The sequence below is a fragment of the Ambystoma mexicanum genome, chromosome 7p (assembly GCF_040938575.1).
Source record: "Ambystoma mexicanum isolate Mex_15411 chromosome 7p, UKY_AmexF1_1, whole genome shotgun sequence".
Taxonomy (NCBI): domain Eukaryota; kingdom Metazoa; phylum Chordata; class Amphibia; order Caudata; family Ambystomatidae; genus Ambystoma; species Ambystoma mexicanum.
In genome coordinates this window covers 498978609-498997929 of record NC_090939.1, presented here as the reverse complement: position 1 = coordinate 498997929, position 19321 = coordinate 498978609, and the positions used below count along the sequence as shown (strand labels likewise).

Here is a 19321-nt window from a genome sequence, read left to right as displayed (position 1 = left end):
AACCAAACCATCATCCGGCTTGGGAAGGTACTTTGCACCCTTGGCCACCCCACGGAAGGTCCCCCAAATGAGGCAATGGACTTTATCACATAACTGTGGCATTTTTTTATATTCAATTGCGTGTCAACCTTAGGTGGCGATTGTTTGAAACAATTAACAGACTGCATATTCCACAAAGCTCAGGAATATATACTCCTAAACCCAATTTTCTTCCAAGTGAACTAATAGAATACACACTATCTGCAGTTTCAGGCTAGCTCTGAACAGTGCAGTACCAATGATGTCAACTGGAATAAAGTAGCAACATTTGTGTTATTAAAAATTCAAGTGATCATCGGGCACTACATTTGAGCGACAGCTGCAGGTTCCTTTAAAGGTAAATGTGCATACATGATGTTTGGGAGATGAAGGTTAAAGGAGCAAGGTAGACCATAGCTGGTTTTGACGTAAAGCTAAAATTGTCCGTAAATCATTGATCCATGTTAAAAAATGCAAACTATTAATTTTCTCAGCTCCTAATTTTATTAGGCTTCAACTAAGAAATTCATATGGTCTCTACAGACATGCAGACCAAGAAAAACATGATGGCTTGGGTTCATAATTGAGCCATTGACAGTAGTCATGGGCACATTGGGATTTAAGCTACTGTTTATTAGTTGCTTATCTGGTTTGTACTAATATTGTATGCATTCAATAATTGAAAATGTTATAAAATCTGCAAATGTGCCAGTATTAGCTTGTCACAACTTTCTGTCCATGCCCTAAAATGTCTGATTTATTCCTAAATCTAGGTCTTGATGTAAAAAGTGAGGCCTGTCAAAGATTTTTTCGAGATGGACTGACAATATCTTTTACCAAAATCCTCACAGATGAAGCAGTGAGTGGTTGGAAGTTTGAGATACATGTAAGTCGGAAAGTTTGCGAAGGAAACTAACATATTTATTATGATGAACAGAGTATTTTTTCAGTGTTCTGCATTGTATTTTTGTATATTTTTAGTTTTATACCTGTGGACGAAATATTTTGACAGACTGATCGGAAGCAACAGATTTGTAGATGGTGCATATATTTCTAGTTATAAACCAGTCCATTCAATTTGGTGTTGCTGGGTGTCATTTAACCCATCAGTGCTTCTCTTCACCACTTTTATTTTTAAAAACCTATAGATAAAACCTTCATTCCTTATAATGTCTTTAGACCGTTTACAATTGCTTCACAGAACTCTACCACATTTGAGCATATTTCAATGCATATATTTCTGGCACAAGCCTGCCAGATAGTGACCAATGTATATGGGGAAGGGGCAAATAATATTGAACTTTCATGTTTTTTATTACATATTTAACAAGATATGCTTCAATTGTAAAGATTATATGTCATGATTGCCAAGCATCCTATGTTTGGAAGTTGGATGAAACTGAATACCATTAATTACATTATCCTTAATGAGTGGGTTTGTTTCCTTGGGTACTTAGGTGAAAAAGGAGAACATTTAGTTACCTTAAGTAGCTTATTTGCAAAAAACGTTTACCCAATTACTCATGGGCATTCTCTTATCCCAAATACAGACACCAAAAGTAAGTGAAATACGTTAAATGAAGAATGTTTCCAAACGGGGTTCCAGAAAGAGAAGAGCACAATAGACTAGTTTGTGATCCTCTGACGCAATAGTAAAATAGCCTAATTCTTTTATTGTAAGAAATCATATGATGCTGGTAATTCTGTTTCTGAAAGGGAGGTCTGCTAACCAGATCCCCATTTCATCATGCTCCTTATCAAAACATAGTGCATGTGTGCCTTTGTTGTGCCTGTCTCCTAACATCTTCATCAACTACACTGCAGTGGCAGTAGGGCAGGTTCAAAGGTTGCATGTGCATTCCTGGCAGCTGCTGGAACAGTTACAACAGACATAGGAGGCTTTTCAATTGTCTGACCCTCCGGTTCTTAACATAATTGTGTACCCTAATCCGCCTTGTTGCATGTAAATGGTAAATATAAGCCATGTCTAGTTGATGACATGGTGGTCACTGAGATTACTCAATTATGCTGGCACAGTATTTAGATGTTATATTAGTGTCAGCTTGGTGAGGTGACAGTTATGACGAGGCTGGTCGTGTGTTTTAGCTTGCTGACCTCGTGTAATACAACAACCATGTGGGAGCCTGCCCAAACAAGCTGGTCCTTTGATCCCAATGAGAAAGGCTGACACCTTTCTTCAGGGCCCAGACACCCTCTACAGGGCGGGAGATCCCTTGGGAACCGGTGCTTCAAAGACTGTCGACAAAGACTCTCATACCAGAGAATGAATTACTGGGGACCTTTTTTGATACACATGTGAAGGGGGTTGAGTTAGAGTAGCCAGTAGCTGGTGCTGCTTTTGGCGCTCTGTGAACTTCAAATTGCTTACATGGTTCTTCCAGCTGACTCGACCCAATAAACAGCACTGCCACTGTGCTAGCATCCAATTTGCTGCATCCCGAGCACCAACTAGATCCAACAGAAGAATCCTCTAAAACGACTTGAAAGTATACAAGACCCAGCAGCTGCATCGTTTGCACCCTGCTCAGCTGCCGACTTGACTTGTTGGAGCTCATACACAAGGCATGTCTGGAGCGCTGGCTCAATCCACAGAGCTGTGTGTAGAAGTCAACTTGCCGCTGGCTTGCCACTGGAACAGTGCAATTAGACTATGGCTCAATTAAGGTAAAGGCACCAATAAGGCTGGTTTGATGTTCTCTAGCATCCAAGACGAGAAATAATGGTGTTTAGCGTCTTGTCCCCATGGTCCATTTTAAAGGGCTTTGTTACTTGTAAGATCCCACTATTTCCCTTTTGCAAATACCAATAGCAATACCAATAGCAAAGTCATCTCATTGACCAGATAGCAGGTATATTAATTATCATTCCCTTCCAAACCTGTACGCCTGATTGTGGCCAGTACAGTATCAGTGCATTGCATTTCTTGTCAACTGTTTCACAATATCCCCAGGAATATGTCCAATGTCCCAAAGGACCATACTATTCAGACGAGGCCTCAACTATTTCTCAAAACTTGTTAGTGCGCCACTGTTGACGTCTTTGATACTGGCTTGTTCCGAATCGCAGGTCTTTGACAATAGTCCCAGACATTTCTGTTTATCTGGTGCGGCCACCGACTTCCATCCCACTAGGATGGCTTTTGGTCTGTTTGGATAACGTAGCAGATAAGGCTTGCATTGACCAAATTTCTTTTCGACAAAGCGGTTATTTCTATACACTTTATATCTCTGACACGATTGCTGCGTTTCAATCCAATCGTGAAGGTACAGCCTTTATTTTGCTCTATCTGGGTTTTCCACAAGGGTTTGCAAAGAAATGTCTGCGGCTAGCAAAATGTCCAAGACCTTATTACACCATTGGACGGCAAAAGAATGTTTAGCTCTTAACATGTACTCGGCAAGAACTGATAGCAAGTTTCCAGATTTATCTGCCATCAGGTATTTCCTGAACGCACATCGACGCCACTGGGATAGCTGCCCAACTTCATACCGTATCAGTGTACATGGCGTACACTGCAGGAGATTTAACACCTTCTCCAGCATGGGGTCTGGCATGGATTCACATGCTCATGAATATTCCCCGTCGTCAGGCAGGGAATCCTCGGTAAAGAAAAAAAAAAAACAGTATCAGTTTTGTTTCTGATCTGTCTTTCGTAGTAATAACCAATCACTGGTCTCTGCGTCATACTGACCACAGCCAATGACTGCCCTCTACCTAAGCATCGCCTCTGGCAGCCATCTTCAGATTTTTACCGCACGTTCATGTGTTGGGATCCTCGTGCTATTGCTCTCGAGCGTTAGTGCTATTTTTTCACGTTTTTTCTCAAAAAGAGCCTCAAGCTCCACCGACTCTCCATCCGATCAACGGGGACCCGTGTCGGATTCGTCTGCGCCCCTCAAGGGTGAAGATTTCGTCGAGCTTCGCTTTTGGAGGACTCCAGAAGTTTCTCAGGCCCGGACATGGCCCAGGAGAAGGGAAGCTCGACGCCCGGAAAGCTGTTCAGGATCTGCCCTGGATGCCAGCTGCAGAACGTCTTTAAGGAGGACGAACACTCCTTTTGTCTCTACTGCTTACATGAGGACAAGACACACGTGGAGAAGGACTGTGCGTTTTGCGGCAACATGTCGGAGCGGACCATGAAGGACCGCCATCAACGTCTCGCCAACTGGCTGGAAGGGGAGAGCCCGTCAGGCGAGAAGAAGAGGAAGAAATCCGAGCGGTCTTCTAAGACCTTTGAGGACGCCCCGGCGACGGGGGTCCAACACAAGGCCAAGCACCGCGAGTCCACTGGCACCGGGAGCGCCGAACGGTCGGGCTCTACGGGCGCCAGGCAGGGCGCACCCTCCCCGGCACCTTCAGCCATGAGCCAACGCTCTGGGTCGGGTAAGAGGAAGGGCGAGCACCCGGCGAAGCTCCTGGAGAGGCCCCGGTCGAGCTCGAAGGCCCCATCGGAGGGGGAGCGAGGCAGTGTCCCCCCCCTCAAGAATAAGGCGGTGAGCGCACCTAAGGTGGTGAAGGCCTTAATCCATCCGGCCAAGCCCTCTATCGATACTGTCGCGGCGGCCCTGGCTCAGCCTGTGGAGGCTACACCAGTGGTGGCGACCTCGGGGCTCAGAGTCTCCCTGCCACCTCGGAGGGAGTCCTCTTTTGTGCCCATCGATAGGACCCCCGTGAAACCCTCGGCGGGGAAGAAAAAAGGGGGGGGGGCAGGGTGTCGTCGTAGATTCGGCCTCAACCTCAGAGGAAGAGCTGATTGAGGTCTTAAGCCACGGCCTTGGCGTGGAAGAAGACCGGCCCGTCGGGATGGATCCCGACGCAGGTGACGACGACATCGTCGAGGGTGCCGACGGGGCCCCTGATCGCCCGCCGGATTCCCATCTGCCAGTGCCGCAAGACAACTCAGCGGCCATTTTGTTGGCTATACAGTCCTTATGTTCAGAGATAAGGACGAGACTACCGTTGCCGACGGAGGAACCTCTCCCGTCGGGGGATCCTGAACCGGGACCTTCTGGTGCTCCCCCGCCCAAGAAAAGAAGGATTCACCCTCCACCTCCTTTTCAGCCGTCGCGCCCCGTCCAGCCCTCCTCCCCGTCCACCCGAGGGGATGATACGGGGACTGACACGGCAGCGACGGGTACGGACGACGAGGTATACGACGAGGATCTCCCGTCGTCGCCTCCCACCAGGGCTTCTCCGCCCGACGAGATTGGATCGTTCCACTCCATGATCGCCAGGGCATCCGAGCTTTTCCAACTCTGCCCTGAGGAGAAGAAAAAGGAAGGATTCCTTTATCAACGGCGCGAGGCCAAGAGGAAGACGGTCCTCGCGGTGCCTCTACTGAACGACATTTGGGATGAGGGCCTCGCCCTCCTCAAGAACCCTTCCACAACGCCAGCTAGAAGAGACCGGTACGAGAAGTACCACCGGGTCCCGGACGCGGCCCCCCTGTGCCTCCGGGCGCAGCCTACCCCGGACTCCGTTGTCTCCGCGGCGGCCAGGAAGAAAGCGGGGGGGGGGAGGAGTGCGGCCTCCACATAGACTTCCCCACCAGACGGCGAGGGAAAGAAATTGGACGCTATTGGACGCAGGGTCATCTCGTCGGCAGCGACGACGATTAAAGCGGCCAACGCCTTGGCTATCGTGGCCCGCTACGACAGGGAGTTATGGTACAAACTGGCTCCCCTGCTGGACTTCCTACCGGACGACAAGAGGGCGGATGCCCTGGAGATCCTACAGGAAGGCGAGGTGGCGTCGGACCACGCCATCACTATTGCGACGGACATTGCCGACACTGGGTTTCGCCAGTTGGGCAACGGCGTGTGCCTTAGGCGGCGTGGATGGCTCAAGGCTACGGACTTCCGTCAAGACGTACAGACCAGAGTCCTGGACATGCCGTTCGATGGGAACAACCTGTTTGGGAAAACAGTGGACGATTCCCTCCAGACCATTAAAGCGGACACTGAGACGGCCCGGGCCCTTGGGGTTCTGCAGCAACGACGGACGCCCTTTCGGAGCAGCAGAGGCAAGGGCGCCTCCAAAGGTTCTGGCGGCGGTTTCTCTACCTACCGTCAAGCGGCCCGCTCGTCGTCTCAAGAGGCCTACAGAGGACGAGGCAAGTCTGGAGGACCCCGCCGTCGTCGCCAAGGAGGTCAAGGCGGCAAAGCTTCGTCGAAACAGGATTGAACCGGCCGTGTGGTCCGGCCCCCACCGAAGCACCCCGGTGGGAGGCCGGCTGGCGAGCTTCGTCAGCGTGTGGGAGTCCATCTCCACCGACCGTTGGGGGCTGGACGCCTTGGCCCGGGGTCACGCGCTCGAGTTTCAAAGAAGGTGCCCGCGCGTCCCCCCGTGGCCAGGAGAGAGCTTCACGTCCCTCAGCTTCTCCTGGAGGTAAAGGCGTTGCTCAGGAAGGGCGCCATCGAACTCGTCCCAAAGAGGCTTCGGGGCTCCGGAGTTTACTCAAGATACTTCCTCGTGAAGAAGAAGACGGGAGGATGGCGCCCCATCCTAGACCTGCGACGTCTGAACAAGTTCATCAAGGCGCAGAAGTTCCAGATGGTCACCCTCCAGCACGTCCTGGGTCAGCTGGAGGAAGGAGACTTCCTGTCGTCGTTGGATTTGGAAGATGCCTACTTCCATATTCCCATCCTAAAGGGGCACCGAAAATTCCTCAGGTTTGTGGTCCAAGGGCGTCACTACCAGTTCAAAGCCCTCCCCTTCGGACTACGGTCGGCACCCAGGGTATTTACCAAGTGCCTTGCACCGGTGGTGGCGCAGCTGCGCCGCGAGGGGATCCACGTCTACCCCTACCTGGACGACTGGCTCATTCGAGCCAAGACGAGGGAGCTCGCCGTGGACCACACGGCAAGGACCGTCCAACTTCTCACGGACCTGGGATTCTCCGTGAACTACGCCAAGTCCCACCTGGTACCCGCGCAAAACGCACTGTTTCTGGGAGCGAAGCTCGACACAGTGTCCCTTCTGGCCTCCCCGTCGGAGGAAAGGACCAGGTCCATCCTGGGCAAGGTACAGTGGATGTTGGTTTCCGACGCGGCCAAGGTGAGGTCCATCAAGTCCCTCCTCGGAATGATGTCCTCTTGCATCTACCTCATTCCCATGTGCAGGCTCCGGATGCGCCCGTTGCAGGAGTTCCTGGACGCGCGCTGGATCCAAACGACGGGCGGCTTCGAGGAGAGGATCACACTCGACGAGAGTTTTCGCCGAGCGGTCCGGTGGTGGGGCACCCGCGCGCATCTGACGGCGGGCATGGACTTCCAGACCCCAGACCACCAGGAGACAGTGACCACGGATGCCTCCCTGGAAGGGTGGGGAGCGCACACCGAAAATCTGCACGCGAGAGGCCTCTGGCTCCCGACGGCGAAGTCCCTCCATATCAACGTCCTGGAGCTCCGTGCAGTGTTCTGGGCCCTCAGGTCCTTCCTTCCGTCCCTCAAGGGCAAGGTGGTGAGGATCTTCACCGACAACACCACCACCATGTTTTACATCAGGAAACAGGGCGGAACCAGGTCCCCAGCACTGTCCAAGGAGGCGCAGGACCTGTGGCATTGGGCAGTCGCCCAAAGGATGTTTCTGGTGCCGTTTCATCTGGCAGGGATAAAAAACACCATCGCCGACTCACTCAGCAGGGAGCTGCGCTCGTGTCACGAGTGGGAACTACGGCAGGATCTAGTGGATCGCCTCTTCCGACGGTGGGGCACACCCCAGATCGACCTGTTCGCGACGGCGACGAACTCCAAGTGCCGGAGGTTCGCCAGCAGGTTTCCCCAGGCGAGGAGCATGGGCGATGCTTTCTCGTTCCCCTGGGAGGACCTGTTCCTCTACGCGTTCCCTCCTTTGCCACTGCTAATCCGGCTCGTCAACCAGCTCAAGAGGTCACGGTGCAGGATGATCCTCGTCGCACCTGCGTGGCCGAGGCAGATATGGTTCCCGGACCTTCTGGACTTGTCAGCGTCCCCGCCAATCAAGCTGCCGGTGGACGCGGATCTACTCTCCAGGGAAGGAGGCTCCATCCTCCACCACGACCCGAAATCGCTGAACTTGCAGGCCTGGCTCCTGCAGCGCTAGAGTTTGGAGGATACGACATACCGGCCGACTGCAGAGAGGTTCTTGCAAAGGCCAGGGCATCCTCGACTCTTAAATGCTACGGGCACAAATGGAAGAGGTTCTCTGTCTGGTGCGACGCACAGAAGATTAACCCTCTACGGATTACGGCTCCCCAGGTACTGCCGTACCTGCTGACGCTGGCCAAAGCTGGACTGGCACACGCGTCCATCAAGATTCATCTTGCTGCGATCTCCCGATACACCAGAACCACGGGCCGGACGTCCCTGTGGTCTCATCGTCTGGTGAAAGAGTTCATGAAGGGACTGTTCAGATCGTTCCCGCTGGTGAAGGCGCCGGCCCCGGCGTGGGAGCTCAACGTGGTGCTGACCAAGCTCATGGGACCTCCGTTCGAGCCTCTGCACTCGGCCCCGTTGAAGTTTCTGTCGTGGAAAACAGCGTTTCTTGTGGCCATCACCTCCGCACGATAGGTGGGAGAGATCCAGGCCCTTTCCTGCAAGGCCCCGTACTTGACTTTTCACGACACGAGGGTAGTGCTCAGGACGCCCCCGTCCTTCATGCCCAAGGTACCGTCGGACTTCCATCTCAACGAACCCTTGGTGTTGCCTGTGTTCTTCCCGTCGCCTTCGTCGCCGGCTAAGAGGACTTTGCACTCGCTGGATGTGGCTAGAGCGCTGAAGTTCTACATGGACCGCACAAAGTGTTTTCGGAAGACGTCACAACTCTTTGTGAACTTTGGACCTGTCAATCAGGGGAAGGCTCTCTCGAAGGCTTCCATTTCCAGATGGCTCTCCGGCTGTATCATGTACTGTCATCGGTTGGCAAACCGACCGCTGCCTGGCCGTCCGAGAGCCCATTCCACCAGAGCGATCGCAGCTACCATGGCGTTCCTTTCCGGTGTGCCCCTGCTGGACATATGCAGGGCTGCTACGTGGAGGTCGACGCACACCTTCACGAAATTCTACTGCGTCGATCGGGATTCCAGGGAGGAGTCCAGGGTCGGCCAAGCAGTGCTGCGCAACCTGTTCGCCTGAGGTGAGCCTGGTGAGGAGGTAAGATGCTTAATGTTGAGTTTGATGTAATGCTTAATGTTGAGCCTTTGCCACCTTCCGTGGTTGTGCATGTGTGTACTGCTATGTATTCTTTATTCATGAGCATGTGAATCCATGCCAGACCCCATGCTGGAGAAGGAACAAGTTACTTACCTGTAACTGTTGTTCTCCAGCATGGGTCTGGCATGGATTCACATGCGAACCCTCCCGCCTACCCCTTTGCGGCTCTTCACTTGGTCATACTGCCACTTCACGTGCTTCCAAATCTGAAGATGGCTGCCAGAGGCGGTGCTTAGGTAGAGGGCAGTCATTGGCTGTGGTCAGTATGACGCAGAGACCAGTGATTGGTTATTACTACGAAAGACAGATCAGAAACGAAACTGATACTGGTTTTTTCTTTACCGAGGATTCCCAGCCTGGCGACGGGGAATATTCATGAGCATGTGAATCCATGCCAGACCCATGCTGGAGAACAACAGTTACAGGTAAGTAACTTGTTCCTTCCTTCAAGTTTGTCAAGAATGGGTCTTTCCAATACTATCCATGTTTCAAGACCGTAAAAGATTATTGGGACAGTCTTCTGGTTGTAATAGGTGATTATTGGTTTTATTGAAAATTTCCCATAGTTGTACAATATAATTTTTGATTGTGAAGTAGCTGTTAGTATCTCTGGTGCAGAAGCGTCAAATGTGCTTGGTTAGGTTGCAGAGAAGTAATTTGCATTCCCAGGTAAGTAAATTGATGGATTATTTCTAGATTAGCCCCTTCCAATGACATTTATATTTATTTGAGAACCTTGGCTGGCCATTATAAATCATTATTTTAGTTTTGTTAGTGTTTATCGTAAATTGATTCTGCGATATATAGCCTTCCAGGGCACTTAATGCTTCTTGTAAGCCGCTCAGGGTTTTTGATATTAAAATCAAATCAGCATACATTAAAGCGGGAATCTTTACTAAACCCAAAGAAGGAGGATCACATGTCAGATTTTGGAATATATTAGGCATGTCATAAAGGTAGAAATTAAACAAAGCAGATGCAAGAATACAACCCTGCCGCAGCCCCTTTTTGGTAGGTACAGAATCTGAAAGTAAACCCTCCATATTCAGTCTCATTTGGATCGATGTGTCAGAATGTAATTTGTTGACTATGTCTATAATTGTAACCAGGCACTTTGTTCGCTGCAATTTCTGTATCAAGATATCTCGGGAGACTGAATCGAAGGCCGCATGAAAGTCTATATAGGCAAGGTACAAGGGTCGCTTAGTGATTTCAGCCTGATGCTGAATTGCATATAATGATGATAAATTGACATTAGTTCCCATATGGTAACAGATAGTCCATGAGTTAAATTCCCATAACACACAACGGGAAAAGGTTTCTAATAACATCGAGCAGTGAAATCGGTCTATAATTCTGAGGGATGTGACGATTGCCCTTTTTGTAAATTGGGATAATGGCTGCTTTACGCCAAGAGGCGGGATTTCCTTTTTTTAATCACATTCAAAAAGATGGTGTATAAGATCGGGGCCATTCATGTGGGTGTGCTTTCAAAATGGCATTGGAAAGGCCATCGGGCCCCGGAGCTCATGATATTGAGGATTTTATAATAAAATCTTCAATCTCCTCTATTTCAATTTTGGGAAACCACTTATCACATATGATTACAGGATGCGTTTGATGGGGCCATGGGGACACATTATATAACTCATGGAAATGGGTAAGCCATTGTTTTTCCGACGGCCCATTCATCTGAGCGGCGAGTTGTTGTTTTCTTGTTATATTATTCAACAGTGACCACATATTGGCCGAATTTTTCGAAGACCAAGTTCTTAACATGATCTCCCCATCTCTTTGGTATTTGGAAGCTCTTCTTGCCCTCGTTCAATTTCTGTAACGGCATTTGATGGATTGCAGAGCCAGTTTCCTATCCGCCATGGGCAACAGCTTCAATGAATTAATTTCACGCCGTTTTTGTATCTTTCTTTCTTTTTGTTCTTGATCAAAATGTTTTTGTTACATTTATAAATCAAGTTACTCGTTATTTCTAAAATCCAATAGTGCCGTAGTGTAAAGCGAGTCTTTAAAACGTTGAACATTGCTCTTCAATATGGAATAAAGCGAATACATTTTTCTTCGTTCCATCGGAATCTCGATTTGTTGGTGTTCATTTCTAGATTGTGTGTGTAATGATCTCTTGGAACTACTGGATGCTTTGATTCCCAAGACCATGATGTTGTTAAAATGTTGTGGTCACTGAAGCATTGCTTTAACACTGTCAATTGGTCAATTTTGTTAAATAGAGACTTGTCGGTAAATATAAAATCTATGATACTTGCACTCAGGCCTCTGGTCTATGTTGCTTGCTGGGGCATATCACCTTTAATCGCAACGTTCAACATTTTTAATTGCCATTCTTCCATTAGGTTCTGCCATTTCAATATTATTGGTTTTTTCAGTTCACAATTATCTAAATAATGCATGTTAAAGTCACCAGCCATGATGATGATTGTAACCTCGTTATCCATGGCTATTAGATCAAGAGTATCTATAAAGCTCCTAATAAAGAGGTTATCACAAATGGCTGAAGGGTTCCGATAGACATTAACCATGGCAATGACATGCTCCCTGATTGTAATTTTAACAAGTTGGATGGATTGATTAAAGGAGGCCCATGGGCGCAGAATACAGAGAGCTAGATTTAGTTGCCACCAACAGACCTGAAGTGGGTCTACCCTTCAAAACCGATACTGCTGGGACCAGAGAGATGTCATATTTGTTCCAGACCGGCAGGAGCCTCAACCAAGCTTCTTGGAAAACTAATATGTCGAAGTCCCTAAGAAGTTTTGCAAAGGAGGTGGTTAAATGTGAATGGCCTCTGGTATTCCAGCTTGCGAGTTTAATGTTATACGACTCAAGGGACTCCTTGACTTGGATATTCTTCGATTATGAGTGATGAACTGCACAACATGTACCAGTTGTAGTTTGCCGGGAACCACTGGTATATTTGTTAAATACCAGTTTGGCTTGCTCTGGAGTTTTGGATGTTATTTGGTCTTGCGTGATGATAAAGCCTAACTCAAACAGCTCTTCCCTCGCTTCCCAGATTTTTCTCGCCACCTAGGCTGAGGAAATCCACAATCTCACAGTTTCCGGTTGAAACAGGTTTGGAAATTCCACCTGTGCCAAATCTACAGTGGACAAGTCCATTAGCATAGACGTGTCTTTAAAAATCAAGATATTTGCTTGACAGAGGGTGTATTGCTGAAAGGGGGCAGGCCGGCAACTTATGATAAAGGTGAAATGATATTTTTTTTTTTAGATTTTTGATTTGCTTGATGGTTTCTTTTTTGATCAGTGTTCAGTCGGAATCTCTGATGTTCTGGTGTGTTAAGTTGTTGCTGTGGTTGCATAGGTTACTCGTCTCTCTTGTATCATTGGGGAGTCACCACTTTGCATTGGCTGACAAGAACAAGACATAGAGTGAGACGGCACATCTTTTGCTTGATTTTCTGGATACATGCTAGATAGTTAATTATTTCCATCCTGATTTTTGGAGTTAATCAGATTCAGCTGGGTGTTACATAATGTTTGTGATTCAAGGTGGGCATCAACCGCTTCTCGGATCTCTTTTCTACGTAGTGCTTGACTTAAACTTTCTTGTACAGTCAATGACTTCGCTCGAGACTGGTCGTTAATTATTTTAGCTGTTGAGGATGTAATAGCCACAATTTTATTGCTTTCCTTTGAAGGCTGCATTTTGTCTATCTCCTCAACTAGCTCATCCAATGGTTGATGTGATGCAACATCGTTGTTGGGAATCACTGTGCCCCTTACATTGTTTCGCAATGCTTTATATTTATTTATAACTGCAACGCTTGCCATTGAAAGACATAGTCTGTAATCTCTTAATGAATTGTCTTGAGGATGAATTTCCGAGATTATTTCCGAGTTCTTAACATTTTTTGACTACTTTGTTTCCTTTATAGCAGAAAGAGTGGTCTTCTTTTTTGAATATGTCTTCAAGGGTTTTTTGAGACTTTCCTTGGTTTGGAAAATAGGGAACATCTTTAGCAATGGGACTTTTGGTCTGTTATTTGTGATAGGTGGATCGGTTGTGGGATCCACAGTCGCCTATGGAACTGGGAGAATGGATGACATTAGAAAATATTGGTAGAACCGGAGTCGGCATTATAGGTGTGTCTTCAAGGGTGCATATATCATTTCACTGGATGAAGGCAGTATATCCCCGTTTCGGGGACAGTGTTTGAGAGTCATTTCTTTTTCCATCCATTCAGCAATACGATCAATTTGGGCTGCTTGGGCCGAGATCTTTTGATCACGCGTCTCAAATAGACGACCCAAGGTGACAATTGCTGTATTGATAGCAGCTAAAGTAATTTCAAGTAAAGGGGGTTGAGACACTGGATCAGGAACCCGCGGCACAGGTTTAGGGTGCCTCGGGGTTGGTGGTATAAAAGAGACTGAAGGACAAATAGAGGCTGACTGCCTTTCAATCAGAGATCGCGGTGAGCTTGCTAGATTTTCACCGAGTAAGTCATTCGGGAAACTGACAAGAAGAGATGAATCAGAAATGGAAGTTTGGGCCAGATCGAGTGGCGGAGCCCCGCTAGTCATCATGGGGGTAGAGAAGGTATTCTGATCTTCTGTCTCTGATGTATCAGAGATTGAAAGGTGTGTCACATCTTTAGAGCTTTGGTTAGAATTGTGGCCTGAAGCACTTGGAGGTATAGAGTTCAATCCATTATTGATGTTTGGCGAGTTTGTGAATATGTGGGTTTCAGGTTTGCCACGAGAATTAGATTTGTCATGATCAATATGTGACTCCTCTGCGGGCTCCGCCGCTCGGGACCTCTTGCGCCTCCCTGATCTTCCGGCACCTGTATTCATGGTACGTAGCACACAGTAGTTTCTTATGTCGTTCATGGCAACATTTTTATTCACCACCGGTGACAAGATAATGTGTGTTTGAGCTATTTTATGAGGTTTAGAAGTACACACAGCCATTTTGGAACAAACTAACGTTAGTGGCATATCAGATTTCAATGTGTACATGATGACACAGGCTTCCAACAATTAAAAGCAGCTTAGAAAAAATAAAATATTCAAAAGATAGAAGTACAATAAAATCAATCGAATTATCAGCTAACAATGGCAGGCCCGTTCACCCCCTCACCACCCTGGACAGCCGTAGACAGCCCTTGTCCAAACAGCGCTTCTCCAAAAAGCATGTGCGCAAAAAGCGCGATATTGTTGGATTAAATGGATTGTGGGGAGGAGGGGGCAGAATCAGCAGTGCACCAGGCGGTGTCCTTTCTTTCTTTCTCTTTTCTACGGGGACATAATAGCAACAATGTAACAGTGTATGGAACACCTTGGCTGTCAGCCACAGTTCATAGATCGTATGTGTCCCAATGTCCGTACCCTTTAAAGTGGCAGTAGCAGCAGTTTTCCTCATAGCAGCTCGTTCAGGAAACCAGCGTAGTGACAGAGAAAATAGCAGCACAACCAGCTGTAGACAGCCCTTGTCCAGACAGCGCTTCTCCAAACAGCCCGGAATGGGTTAATTCGTATCCCTTTTTATCTGTACCTCCTAGAGCATTGTTTCGCTCTTTTAACATTTAGACTTGGCTGGTGGCAGTGGAATCTACCCCAACTTTTCTACCGCGATTATATTAGATAAATCTGGTATTGTTTTTGGCTAATATATAAACCTCGAGCATAAACCCGCTTGACCAAATAGTCTTTCTTTTGGCTCCAGTCGGGTTTTTTCTCCATTTCTTTTTGTTAAAGTCCTTCTTGTGTTTTACTTTGCGCAGCAAACAAGGTTTGCCTTCTTGGTTCACCGTCTTTTGGCAGGCTTTTGCTCAGAAGCCCTCCACCAGGCGCCTGGGTGTCTAGGTGGGCTGAATGTGAGGGAGGGGTGTAGTCATCCCCTTGCACAGGGTATCCTGGGAAACCCATGTTGCACTTTGCCATGATTGGCTGAGGTGGTTGTCCAGGCTGGACAACCCCCCCTGTTGGGTGATTGACAGCCAGGCTGTGTGAATGGGAGTTTTGCGCATAAAAGGCAGGTCTCTTGGGCTAGAAGTCAGTCACCACTGGAACTACAAGGAATCAAAGAGAAGCAGAGAGGACGACGACTGCTGCAACTACCCCGTCCCGGTGAAGCCCTTCTGCAGTCCTGAGCTATCTACCTTTCAACAACTAAGAGAAGATCCAGTCCGGAGTCGTCTTCCCTTGAGCCTGGTGGGGATAACCAGCTCATCTTCCACAGCCAGAGGATCCTCTTCCTTGGTCGAAATCGCTGCACACTGCTGTAGTGGTCCGGATTGCCATTTGAAGAGCCTCTCCTGTTTTTAAGGAGCCTATCTTTTATTCATTGTCGCTCCTGCCGGCTTCATCCCTGTGTGGTGCAGACCCCCTTCAGACGTCCTCCTTCACCACGAAGCTCAAGGAATCATGGGTCTGCGCGAAACCAACAGGAACAACTGTCAGGGCACCAGCTTCACCATTGGAATAAGCTACTGTGTTCTGCTTGAGGAAACTGGCTGAACCCCTTTTCATCTCCAAGGCTTGGCCTTGTCGTCCCTCCTAACTTTTGCTTCCGAACATTGACAATATTGAAGTACTATTGGCTACGTTGAATTGTGAACTGTCTGACTGTGTGATCTTCGGCAACAGGTCCCCGGTGTCACTTGACCCTGGCTCCGGCCCTTTGACTTTTGAACTCCTGTCTCTGAGTGTTTCTCGATTCTATCTGCCTAACCAAAATATTGCCTGTGATTTTTGCCTCCAACTCCCACTGGGTATCTCAGGTGCTAAGTGTGTTTTTGCCCCGGTAGCATTTCATGTCACGGATACGCGTTTAATAAGTAGACCAAACTGTCAAAAAGTGACCCCAATTGTATTCGCAGTAACGTGTTTTGTTCGTAACACTGGTTCATCCAAACACAGGGTACTTACCTTGAGACATACTGTACAAAGTGAATTGGCTAGTTGTATATTTGACGTGTGGTTTGTGTTTAAGTTTAATAGAAGTGTTGTGTTTATAACAAATGGTTTAAAAATAAATGTACTTATATTTTTCTACCTGAAACCTTGAGTCAGTGTTTGCTTAAGTCACAGTAATTGTGGTCCCTTTGTGTAATCTCTGCTACTGCTCATATACTCTTGAGATAAGCCTGGCTGCCCCGCCACTGCTACCACTCTGACATAGTAGTACAGGCTTGTACCAAAGGTCAAACTTGTATTGCCACCTGTAGTCTTAATTGTGTGTAGTGGTCCCTAAGGGCACTGCACAGGATTCTCCCTAACAGTCTTCACCCCAAATCTACACTAATTTCCCATTTATTTTGATGTTATGTGGTATGCAGAAGTTTGCGAAATACCGATGCGTCTTAAGCAAGACTAATTTTATGCACATATAGAGCAGCCAGTCATGATTTGTGAGGCGCGGTATAGCCCATATCGGGGGGGGGGGAAGGTAGTATTGTTTTTTTTTTGATAACACATTTTATTACATTTTTGTGCAATAATACAACAATTTACTAACTACAACCGTAAAGGTTTGCATACAGGTGGAAGAGCAGCGCGAAAGGACATAATTGAGCAAGTTGAAATGTAAGCAACCAGAGGGACACACACGCTATAAGGCATATTGGCAGTGATTACAGTGAGCATTTGCAAGTCCTGGTATTACTCGGGACGCCCGAAGGGTTGGTATTGGCACATACAGTTAAACAGGGTTACATGATGGTATAAAATAATCATAGTACAACAGCGTTATAATGTCTGTTCCCATTTTCCCCAGATCTTGTCTGCTTTGCCTGGGCAGCCTCTAGCTTGATAGACTAGGTGTTCCAGTAGGATGACAGTATCTACATCAGTTACCCAGTGATCATATTTCGGGGTGTTTTCAGAGCCCCACAACTGTGCAATATTCCTTTTGGCAATTCCTGTGATAGTCGAGACAAGAAGTTTTTCAAAGCGTGACAGCTCCACTGTGCTGTCAATGCCCAAGAGGAAGAGTTTAGGATCTGTCGGGATTGAGCGACATAAGACTTTGGAGAGCCTCGAGCTGCATTTATGCCAGAAGCGTTGAATACGTGTGCACTGCCAGAGAATGTGATAGAAGGTTCCCTCCTCCTGTTTGCAGCGTAGGCGTCTGGGGTCGGTCGCTCTGCTCCAATTATACAGAGCTATTCGGGGGTAATAAATCCTATGAAGTATCTTGAGTTGAACTAGTCTGATCTGAGCAGAGATTGCACATTCTCTTGAATACATTAGAGTCGTAATCCAGTCTTCAGGTTCTATAGGGCCAATATCACTTTCCCATTTTGTCTTCAGAGACAGAAGTTCCTTCGTGGCAAATGAGGAAATAGCATTGTACACGGTGGATGTGACTTTTTTAGTTACACTGTCAATAACTATATTCCTTTCTATGGGCGTGCATTCCGGCATATCTGCCAGCTGGGCTCTGTGCATAGTGAGTGCATGCTGTAACTGTCCGTAGTGATAATGCTCAGACTCGGGGAGGTTGTGTGCTGGGACAAGCTCGGGAAACTGAATCAGTCGATCATTCACGATTATCTGCTGAATTAGCTCTATCCCAGCTGTAGCCCAGTTTGGCCACTTCGGAAGAATGCATAAGTTTGGGAGGTGAGCATTGTTCCAGATGGGCTGGACTGGGGTAATTTTATTGTCCCAGCCTAGGTGTTTGTGTCTCCATATCCGGGCTATGTGCGATGCTATTGTGCATTCTGATGAGCGGGTCTGTTTACAATAAAGGCTTTCAATCGGGGACATCCCATGCCTCGCAGCTAGTTCAGCTCTTATATGAGGGATTAGCGGGTCTCCGTGCAATATGTCGTTGACTGTTGCCATCTGTGTCGCCCAATCTTAGATCTGTATGTTCGGAAGTCCTATTCCTCCCTCCCAAACCGGGCGTTGTAGGGTTTGTAGGAGTGTGCGTGTTGTGCCATCTATTCTGTGAAACTCTGCAGGGGGTTTGTGAAGAGGGGCGTTTTGGAGGACATGTAGAAATCTGGGTAAGGCCAACATCTTGAAGAATGCCGCCCTGCCTAGCAATGTCATTGATAGTGTATGCCAGTGGGCTGCGTCCTGCTTGTATCTTTTAACTAGTGGGTGAAGATTTTGTTTTGCGTAGTTATCTAGTCTATTGGTGATTAGGATGCCCAAGTATCGAAACTGCGTGTTTTCAACCATGTATGGGGATCCTGTCGCCAGTATGCAGTCCACACCTTTTACCGGGAACAGCACAGATTTGGACCAGTTTACTTTTAGTCCGCTAAAGGTTCCATATTCTATTAGAATTTGTGTGACAACAGAGCAGGATGTCGCTGGGTCGCCCAGATATACCAGGAGGTCGTCTGCATATAGGGATACTCTGTCTTCCCAGTTTGGCCCCCATCTGAAGACAGACCATGTGTTCCTCAAGAGGACTGCTAGTGGTTCTATAATTAGCGCAAACACCATCGCTGACAGCGGGCAGCCCTGTCTGGTTCCCTTCCCTAAATTGAAAGTGCGCGATGACCACCCATTTACTTTAACCTCTGCAACTGGATTATTTTATAGGAGTTGTAGCCATTTTATGAATGGTTCCCCGAAATGCATCCTACGCATTATGGCCCATAATGCCTCCCAGTGAACTGAATCGAAAGCTTTTTCGAAGTCTACGGCCAGTAGAGCTAGTGATTGCTGCAGGGTTGGTGCTCTCTCCAGCGCCAGGTGCAGTCTACGAATATTCATTCTGGTCGACCCTTGGAGCATAAAGCCACATTGGTCCGGGTGGATTAATGACGTGATGACGTCTTGGAATCTATTGGCTAGTATTTTGGCTTCACTATTGATGAGGGATATGGGACGATAGGAGGTACATTCCTCTGGGGGTTTATCTTTTTTGGGAATCACTATAATGGTGGCTTTGCAGAGATCTGGTGGAAGCTCGCCTTGATTGAGGGAGTGCTCAAACACGGCGAGCAAGTGAGCTAGAATATGTAGATGATTTAGCTTTTTCCAGATGTCAAGTGGGAAGCCATTCGAGGCCGGAGTTTTGCCTGTCTGGAGTTGCGCAATGGCGGTCGATATTTCGTAGTTATTTTGCTGTC

General features: G+C 47.8%; 1 protein-coding gene across 3 annotated transcripts in view; it reads left to right on the top strand.

Annotated features, from left to right (window-relative positions):
* The window catches only part of USP9X (ubiquitin specific peptidase 9 X-linked), a 2614063-nt gene that overhangs the window by 408078 nt on the left and 2186664 nt on the right, over positions 1-19321 (top strand). For all 3 annotated transcript variants that reach the window (XM_069636534.1, XM_069636533.1, XM_069636535.1), the window contains exon 5: positions 792-904. In XM_069636534.1, coding sequence (XP_069492635.1) covers positions 792-904 — 113 coding nt within the window. The remainder of the gene's footprint in view (positions 1-791; positions 905-19321) is intronic.